Below are 9,605 nucleotides of genomic sequence, written 5' to 3'. Positions count from 1 at the left end.
CGAGGAGAGGTTCTTGGGGAAATCAGGCGGAGGTGGAGGACTGGGCTGCCCAGCTTTCTGGGGTTTGACAGCGCACCTGGAAAACGTAAACGCCGCCAGCGATCTGTTACAAGAAATAAAACCTCCTAAAAGTCAGGGGGGAGGGCGGGGGGAGGAGGAGTTGCAAACCTCTCGAGCTGAAGGAAAAGGAACGATTTCGTTTCAGAATGTGAACAACAAACCTGCCAGAGCAGTCACGGTCGCCAAGGGAAAAACATTTGGCTAAGGAAGAGCATTTGTAAAGCTGCTACCGAAGGAAGTGTAATAAGAAACGTTTAGAAAGCCACTGCCTCAGTGATTTTCCAGGATAGCCTCGCTAGCAAGCTTTGCAGAGCTTGAAAGACCGTTCAGATCACATTGGATGCAACCGTTTGTACCCCAAAAAAGCTCCAGTTACTGTATTATATAGCAACAGTGAGATGGCCTCCTCCTGGGTCCTAGTCTTTGCCATCCTAAAACCTCAGGGCTCTGTAACACATGTGCTTTCCCTCTGTGAACTGCCTGGCTCTGTCCTGACCCAGCTCTGGAGACCCAGACCCCCAGGAGCCCCTTCCCCGGAGTGTGGGAGTGTTGTTGGGAGCTCACGATCAGCCCTCCCGGGTCGTCTGGAGCGTTTGGGAGCCAAGAAGTTGCCAAAGCAAGTTTGATTCAGCTGCTGTTCTTTGACACCGTCTGTGGTTCTCTGTAAATCACTAACAGATAATATTTTCATATTCTGGCTCTCTCCATGTCCCCTGCTTGCTGAATAATTACCTTGTTTTGTGCGAGCCGTAAGAGGTTTTCACAGATAATTCATCCAGCACTGAAAGGCAGCCAGCTTTTGGGCTGGAGCACATTTTCTGGCCACCTGGCATTGCTGCACAGAGGTCTGCGCTGGAGCGCAGCTGCCTCCGGAGGGAAGTGCTGTATCCAGGACAGCCGAGGGCAGGGCGAAAAACCAAACCCAGCTGAAATCCCAGCCGCCCTTCCTCGGAGAATAATTTAGCTTGGCAAACTCAGCCCACCCTGAATTTCTGGATGTGTGGACAGATTGATCCCACAGATCTGGATGCTCTCACCCACAGAAAGGCCGTTTCACTGGAAGCAAAACACCTCTCGGGAGCTGTTTGTGGCAGCATGCTCTGTCTCAGCTCGCTCCCCGTGTCCTGGCCGGTGCTGGGCTCTGCGAGAGTGGGTGGATCGGAGCCCAGCGTGGAGCCAGGATTGCCCCAAGGTTCCCATTCCCATCCCAGGGGATGAGTTGATGCGGGGCAGCTAGGAGAAGTGATTGTCCCTGTGCCAGCTTATCTCAGCGACTCCCAGAACCAGGCCACCAAAGATGCTGGGGTAATTGCTGGCATCACTGTGGTGAGGGGCTTCAATGAGACGTCAGCAGCCCTGGCCTACAGCCTCCATCACCCTGATGGAGAGCACAATGTCCTCATCTTTAATAGGGGCCGTGAGGGGCACCAGCATCTCCATCTTCGTCATAGACAGGGATGTTGTTGAGGTGAAAGCCACAGCTGGGGACACTCACCTGGGAGGCGATGATTTTGACAACCATCTGGTGAGCATATTCATGGGTGAATTCTTAAAGAAGCATCAAGAGAGCATGAGGCAGGAGAAACGAGCTGTTTGGAGGGTCAGGAAAGCCTGTGAGGTGGCCAAACGGACTCCCACCTCCAGAATGAAAGCCACCATCAGCTTGGACTGCCTCTAAAGGGATCTGCTTGCAGGCAGGCATTACCCATGCCCAGTTTAAGCACCTGAGCACCAACCTCTTGGTTGGCAGGTGCCAAGCAGGGGTGGCTGAACAAGGAGGAGACCCTGAAGGTAGCAGAGGATCATGAGAAATACTGAGCAGAAGACAGGGTGCAGGACTGGAAGCTAGCCACTGAGGACTACCTCCAGTCCTGTGCTTTCAGCGTGAAGCTGACCTCAGGAGACATCTTGAACTACTTCACGCTGCAGACCAAGAAGAAGATGGGATTCTCAAGGGGGCATATGGGAGGTAGGTGCCAAATCCTGTCAACTTTCACTCTCAGGGCAGTGCTCGCTCCCCATAAGAACCAGCCTCAGCTGATACTTCAAGGTATCAAATCTGGGGAGTTTCCTACATAGCTGGCAAGATGGAGATGCAGGGTATGCAGACAACATGCCTCTTCCAAAGGAAACCTTAAATGCATACCTTTAGACCAGCTTTGCTTTCAATAAAATGCAGGGTTCAGAGTGGTTGTTCTTTGCCATGCTTGGCAAAACCTGGAGCAACTCTGAGGTTCGGGTGTCGAGGGAAGTCTGGTGGTTGCAGCTCACCCGGGCTGGGAGCCAGAACCCAAACCTGGCTCTGGAAACAGCAAACCTCTCTTCAGGGACGTCCTTTCTTATTTTCTCCTTTTTCAAATATAATAAATGGATCTTTTTTAAGTTCCCAGCCATCCTTTACTACCCATGCTCGGAACTGCTATCCCTAATGCCACAAATGCAAAATTTCAGGCTCCTGCTAAATGCTTCCTGGGGGTGCAAAACCTCCAGCTCTCAAAGCCACCTGCGTGTTCAGCAGCAAATTCAGAACATCACCTATCCAAAGGGAGCCTGAAAGTCACGGTTCCCTGAAAGTCAAAGCATGTTTTATTGACTGCAGTCAAGAGAATCAAAGATCTGGAGACCTGGACTCCCACAGAATAAACCACATTATTCCTGCGCAGTGATCATTTCTCTCCCAGACATGAATTCGAGTCAGCACCCCTGCTGAGAATGATTAAAGACCACTTCAGAAATCAGTGCAGCAAATTGTAAAATAAGCAGGTGAACAAGTGAAAGAAAACAAGAAAATATTATGACCTGCCACCCTCAATTGGAAGCAATCACATCGCCTGGAAGGAAGCTCTGCTCCCTGGGTGCTGCCGGCCAGCGCTTGTGGCGGGGAAGCACGGTGGCTGACCCCAGCCTTTAGCTGTACAAAATAAGGGTGTAGCCATGGGGGATGTCGCTTCTCAGCTACCAGAAACTCATTTTGGGAGGAAGATGCAGCCCATGCACATGCTGATACAAGGCAGGACTGACTTTTCCTCTTTTGTAGGCTCCCCTCCCCAGCTAGCCAGCTGTTAATTGGGCTCTCAAATTGGGAAGGCAGAGCCTGGCAGTGCCAACAGCTCTCACTTGAGAGATTTGGGCTTCCTGCTGGTGCTGCCTACCTGGCTGCATCCCCAGGATGGACGTGAGCAGGGCACCGGAGCCCCAAGAACGAACCTTCACACCAGACTGATATCCAGCCTGGACACCCCAAGAGCAACACCGGCCTCGTGAGCCCCTCGGCTCTTGGTCAGGCTTCCCCGTGGCCATGCAGTTTTGGGTAAAGCACTGGAGCAAGGGGAGACGAATGGAGCACAACAGCTCTGGGGTGGCAGCTCCAAACCCAGCTGCTCCCCAGGAGGTTGGACAAAACCCCCCTGAAGTGTCCTGGATGAAATGAGCTGGATCTCCTTTGGGTCCATTTGGGCTCCCTCTGTCCTGAGGACTGCTGGCAGCAGCATGGAGACCCCCAGAAGCTCTGCTTTCCCCCAGATGGGTGGGGAAACCGAGTCACCAAGCACTGACCCATGTAGGAGCCTGGAGAGAGGCTGAGCAGAGGTGTCTTGAGGGGCACCGGGCACTGGGGACCGCTCTCTGAGGTGGGGGGCAGCTCCCTTGTTCCCAGCGTGACACTGGCTGTCGGGGCAGGGCAGAGTCCAGTTGGGAACAGGAGGGCCCTGAGCCCAGCGCAGCTTCTGAGACTGGATTCAGGCTCCCTCCTGCTGCTGGTGAAGGGGGTACTGGCACTTCTTGGGGTGGCACTGAAAACTCTGGGGTTAGGGTACATGTAACCAAAACGGGTGAGCCTGGGCTGAGCATTGGGTGAAACTCATCACACAGAGGGCTGCAGAAGGCAGTCACGGCAAGGGCTGTGGTTGGCAGGGGATGGGCTGGTGCTGGCAGAAGACACCCCAGCATGACAGACAGGATCACTTCTACAGGCTTTTATTACCAAAATGATAAAATACCTCTCCAGAGGGCTGGGAGCATCCTCCGACCTCCCAGCTGAGCTGCCCCCCTCTGCCCCACAACCACTTCCTAGGGCCTGCATCCCTCTGCCAGTCCCCCATCCATCTGGAGCTGCCCAGGGGGACATGGAGGGGACAGGGCACATGTGGGACCATGTACCATCAGGCAAGGATGGGGAAGGAGGCAGCGGTGGCCACACCGCAGTTGTTGTCCTTCATGGCCATGAGGATGTAGCCGTCATTGCCCCAGTACGTGGACCAGGAGTTCTTGATGAGCCAGTAGCTCTTACCGTGCAGGACCCCGTAGCCCACAGCCAGCACTGCATGGTCCAGCGCCGACGTCTCATTTCCTGGCCGGAAGGAGAGAAGAAAACAGAGCCATCTCAGTCCCCATCCCTTGGAGGTGGTTCCCAATGCGGCGAGTGGCCCTGTATCCCCTGGCTGGGAGCTTAGCGGGGAGGTAAATCCCACGCTGCAAATATTTTTGCCTATCTCAGCCCCAAAGAGCAGGACATGGAGCCTCCTGGGTTGATGGGACTCACCACAGTGGGGCTCCTCGTAGACACCGTTGGCGTAGAAGGCGAAGGACTTGTGTGAGGCGTCGATGTTGACGGCCACGGGGCCATGCTTGACCAGTGCAGCCTTCAGCGCCGCAGTGCTGCCCGGCTCCACGCTGGCATAGCCAGCGAGTTGGCCCACCAGCTCCGACTGGTTGCAGTGGCAGTAGCCATTCTGGGGGGAGAAGCTGAGGTGGCACCAGGGTCCCAGGGCAGGTGAGGGGGGGTCTGACCCACCCCAGCGAAGGGAAAGGAGGTAGGGGGGCAGCTCAGATGGAGCATCCATAAACCAAAGTAAAGCCTCCATTTGCTGCCAAAGGGCTGATGGCTCTTTTGGGAGAGCCTGGGGGAAGGATTGGGGAGGGGGTGACACTGCCCCTGCCCTGAGCGGCGCTGCCACCCTCACCTGCCCCAGGTAGGGCCCGTAGGACTCGGTGCTGGCGATGCCGCCGTGTTTCTTGATCCACTCGTAGGCTCGCCACTCCTCGCCCCCATCGCAGGCGTAGTTCCCGAAGCCCCAGGAGCAGTCGATGAGGACTTGTTGGGACAGGGGGGTCAACACGCCAGTCTGGGGGGGATGACATGCTGCAGGGACGGGGCCAGGCACTCTCAGGGCACCCCAGCTGTCCCCGTGGGGCATGGCCCCGCTCTCACCTTGAGGAAGAGGGCACCCTCCATCGCGCCCGTCGTAGCAAAGCTCCAGCAGGACCCGCAGACAGCCTGGTCCTTCACGGGGGTCACGGCGCCTGGGGACAGCGGGATGGGGACACGTTTAACAGAGCAGTGCAGGGTGCTGGCTGTCCCCATGCAAACCCTGGCATGCACAGCTGACCCCCAGCCTCATGCACGCTCTGGCCTTGCATGCCAGTGGCACCAGCTCCCTCCTCACCATACAGCCGCCAGTCGAGGCTCTCAGGCAGGATGAGGCCGGCGTAGAGCTCAGTGGAGAAGGGCTGCCCGTTGTTGGGAGCCCCGCTCCGACGACGGCCCCGCAGGGCGGCCAGCTCCTGGGGCGTGCGGTCGGCCAGGTGGTTCAGCGCCAGCGTGTAGGAGAGCGCGGCGCGGTTCCTCGAGTGCACGAACCTGCGGCAGAGCAGCGATGCTGCGAGAGGGGAGCGAGGAGACCCGCGCTGGCTACTCCATCCCTGAGCCCCCCCAGCCCATCCATCCCCCTGGCATCCCATACCGCATGTTATGGATGAAGGTGTGTTTGCGATGTTCATGCTCCTCCTCGTTGCTATAGCTCTTCCCAAACCACTCCTTGTAGCGGTGGAAGAGGCGGTGGTGGACGTGGTCCGTCTCTGGCACTCTCCCCACAAACTCCTGCATGGGGTTGGCTACGATGCGGTGCTCGGGGCCGGCCATGGGCCACTGCTCACACTGCACCCCTGCCACGAGGAACGGGCAGCAGCTGATGCCTCCTGAGTGGGGACGGGCTCTCCTGGCCCCCCAGCTGGGATGCACGGCATGATCACCCCCAAAACCATTGGGGCTGTCCATCCCGTATAGACATGTGCATGCAGGGGGGATCTGCACCCACACCAGAGCTGGCTCCCGAGCACTCACTATCCCACCCAGCACCCTGCACAGAGGAGCCAGCACTGGGAAAGCACCCGCCTCACCCCAGCTATCAACATTAATTCGATTTCTCCCCTGCTTTTTTCCCAGCCAAACTGATTCACCCAAATTATCAGGCTCTTGCAAAAAATAACCCCAAAACCAAATTAAAAAGGTGGAAGGAGTGCTGCATTTCGGTGGCAGCACCGGCTGCAGGCTGGGCTGTGGGGTGGCCGGGGACACTCACCCTCAGGGAGGTGGAAGACGCTGGGGGGGAAGCGGTGGCTGAAGGAGGAGTAGTCGATCTCGTACTTGTCGTAGTGGGAGCCCAGGAGGCTGTTGAAGCCGTGCACCTCGTAGTGCAGGGGCACGGGGCCGCGGGCAGAGCTGCCCACTCGCAGCGTGTAGACGTTCTTCTTGTGACCCCAGTAGGAGACGTTCTGCCAGACGGCGCAGCGCTGCCCGCGGAAGCGTTCCTCCCGCACCCGCTGGGCACAGCGCACGTGTTGGGGACCGGGATGCCACGCCAGCACCGCCACTGTGGTGGTGGGCACCCCACAGTGATGGCACCTCATCCTGCATCATGCCACGCTGGATGCAACCCCTCCATCACCCATGGCCGCAAACCACCTTGTATTTACCCATTCCCAGCCAGGGAAGGCTGCTCTGCCCTTGTAGGGAGGTAGCCATCAGACACCCTCTACCCATGGAAGTCCCTTGTCCCCTCCCCTGCCCCATCCTTCATCCTGGACAACCATGCACAGGGCTCACCTTGAAGTTTTCCAGGCTGGGGAAGACGCTCTGCGGGGCGATGAGGTCCCCGTCGGTGCCGTTGATGCGGAAGCACTTGCGGACGTTGACCTCCGTCTCGGTGGTCTCGGGTGTCACCTTGAAGCTGGCGCCGAAGGGCTCAATGGACCCGAACTGGTAGGTGACCACTTGGCCTGGGGACAGGGACAGCACTAAGGTCAAGCCAAGCCCTCAGGTCCTGGCATGGTGATGGCTTGCTTCCAGGGCTTTCCTGGGGCACCCAAAGTTGCAGAAGGTGGGGGATAGTGAAGGGTCGAGGGGATGGACCCCTTTCTGCACCCACCGCCGTAGTATTCGATGCGGCTCTTCCCCCCGGTGAGGTTGTACCAGGCTTCAAAGGGCTCCCTGATCTCCGCGTAGGGCAGGCTGATGACTCCTGGGGGCACAGAGGAGCTGGGCTCGGGGGGCCGCAGTGGGACAAGCCCCAGGGACACCCCCTATCCCCCTGCCCCGAGCCTGCAGCTGGGAGGGGAGCACGGGTTAGGCAGGGAGGACCCCGGGACCCCACAGCATCACCCCCCTTCTCCCACCTGTGGCCACCACCGGCAGCACCCCACGGCAGCGATGCACCCCAGCACCCAGGTTGCACGGGGGAATTGGAGCCTCCTCGGCTCCGGCACGTCGGGTGGGAGCTGGTGGCTGGAGGTGCGGGACCCCCTTGGGCAGCACGGCGGTGACACCGTCCCAGCAGGGTGCCCCATCCCCAAGCAGTACCTGTGACATGGTAGACGTCCCCAAATGTGGGTGTCTCCAGAGAAGCCTTGCACTCTGCTCCTAGAAGAAAAACAAAACCAAAACTCAAACCCCTTTACGCTGCTAATTACCCAACTCTCCACAGCGGGGGCTGGCAGCGGTGCTGGTCCCTGGCTCACTGTCCCCCAGGAGAGGGGGAGAGACCCAGGGGAGCCTGTGCTGGTGGCAGGGCTGGGAGGGCTTCCACCTGCCCAGGCAGGGCAGAGACCAGGGGTCCCCAAGCCAGGGGTCCCCGCTCCTCCGCCAGCCCTCTGGCTGACCCAGAGCCCTCACACTCATCCCTGCTCTCCCTGGGGTGCAACCAGCTCAGGGGCACCCCAAAGCCCCAACGCACACCCCAGGGTGTGAGGGGCAATCCTATGCACCCCCCCTATGCCACATGCAGAGCGTACCCACTGCCCCTGCACTGCTCTGGGCATGCAGCCCCCTCGCAGGGCGAGGACCTCCACAGCAGCCCAGGACCACTGCAGTGCCCAGCCTAAGGGGTACCATGGCATCACCCCACGATGGGGGCACAGCATCCTTCCCCCCCTCTCCCCGAGCTCGGCCAGGGCATGTGCCCACCCAGTAGCACAGCAGCCCCCAGCACCAGCAGCCACCCCAGCTCCTCCATTGTGTGCACCCCAGCCCACGCTGCTGCCCTGTACCCACGGGTGGCTTAAATACCACTGGTGGGCGGGCAGGGAGCTGCAGGCAGCCAACGGGCAAAGCCCCGTCCTTCCCTTGGCTGGGGCTAGACCAAGGGGGAGGCGTGGTTTTATGTTGCCCCGCCATGGGCACCCATGGGTGCCTTTCCCACCCACACCAGAGTGGGTGCCGATGCCGTGTGCTTGCGGGGCTTGGGGTGGGGGGAGCAGGGTTGGACGCAGACCCCTGTGGGACCCCATGGCAGCATCATCCCCCTGGGCAAGGGTGGGTGCCCCATGGACTGGGGGCTTGGTGATGGGTGCTGGGGGTGTCCCTGTGCTCCCACCCACCTTGCAGCCAGGCTTTGCTGCATGCGGTGTGCTGCGAGCAGGGGGAGCATCTGCAGCAACCAGGGGCAATGAGGTGCGGTGAGACCCTGCCAGGCACCCCATAGCCCCTCTGGGTGCCCCCTGCCCTCTTGGGACAGGAGCCAAGGTGTCCCCACCAAAGGCAGCACCGGGCAGTCCTGGGGAGATGGGGGCCATTTACATCCCTGCATCCTTCCAGATACACCATCAGGGCAAGCCCAGGACTGCAATTAGAGGGTTTTACTTGGAAAAAGGGGAAAGATGCAGACGAAATGTCAGGAGCTCCATAGAAAAACAGGCCCGGGGAGGAAAGCAGAGTGGCCTTCACCCCTCTGCTTGCTGTGTGTCCAGCTGGCCACCAGCCCAAGGTGACAGCGAGCGCCTGCGTGGCCGCCAGAGCCCGAAACAAAGTCGATAAGGGCTCGCCGTGGGCTGGCTGCACGCACCACCAGGGACGAGTCGAGCTGGATTCAGCTGCACCCCTAGGTGCAGGGCTGGGCTGATGCACCCCGTGCTGCAGCACCTCTCCAGGGACCACCACCACTGCCATCGCAGCACACCGGCATGGATGGAGGTGCATCCTGCCCCAAGGACATACGAGCAAAGATGGGAGACCACCAGAGTCAGGGTGGAGAGACCTTCCCCCCCTGTTTGCAGGATCCTTGTGTGCTGACACCGTTCTCCCAGAAGGGCTTGAGTCCAAACTAGGAGCACCCAGGTAAGCCGTGGCCACGGCGTAAAGTGTCTTTCCGTGGAGGGGAGCAGCCCCATGGGGTGAAGGGGAGCCTGGCTTGTGGCATTGGCAAACACCGCCGGTGACATCCCCATCCGTAGCCACAACAGGGACCCGGGCAGTGGGGCAGAGGGTGGATGCC

At 59.3% G+C, this 9,605-nt stretch overlaps 2 protein-coding genes across 2 annotated transcripts; one reads left to right on the top strand and one right to left on the bottom strand.

Annotated features, from left to right (window-relative positions):
* Nucleotides 1–1,155: 1,155 nt before the first annotated feature.
* On the top strand, nucleotides 1,156–1,909 carry LOC104316941 (heat shock 70 kDa protein 1A-like). Its single transcript, XM_009917560.2, is given in 4 exon segments — nucleotides 1,156–1,209; nucleotides 1,294–1,479; nucleotides 1,481–1,734; nucleotides 1,736–1,909. Coding segments are annotated over 4 exon segments (627 nt in total). The 3' UTR covers nucleotides 1,869–1,909.
* A 2,227-nt stretch (nucleotides 1,910–4,136) lies between these two features.
* LOC138689447 (digestive cysteine proteinase 1-like) lies at nucleotides 4,137–8,348 on the bottom strand. Its single transcript, XM_069804514.1, has 11 exons — nucleotides 8,300–8,348; nucleotides 7,697–7,756; nucleotides 7,266–7,358; nucleotides 6,944–7,116; nucleotides 6,420–6,660; nucleotides 5,802–6,003; nucleotides 5,505–5,698; nucleotides 5,270–5,361; nucleotides 5,022–5,183; nucleotides 4,601–4,790; nucleotides 4,137–4,408 (listed from the first exon to the last, which is right to left on the bottom strand). The coding sequence occupies exons 1-11, from the start codon at nucleotides 8,346–8,348 to the stop codon at nucleotides 4,221–4,223; spliced, it is 1,644 nt and encodes a 547-aa protein (XP_069660615.1). The 3' UTR covers nucleotides 4,137–4,220.
* Nucleotides 8,349–9,605: the final 1,257 nt, after the last annotated feature.

This window comes from Haliaeetus albicilla, chromosome 16 (assembly GCF_947461875.1).
Source record: "Haliaeetus albicilla chromosome 16, bHalAlb1.1, whole genome shotgun sequence".
Classification (NCBI taxonomy): domain Eukaryota; kingdom Metazoa; phylum Chordata; class Aves; order Accipitriformes; family Accipitridae; genus Haliaeetus; species Haliaeetus albicilla.
Note: the sequence above shows the minus strand (reverse complement) of the source record. Positions and strands in the feature narration are given on the sequence as shown.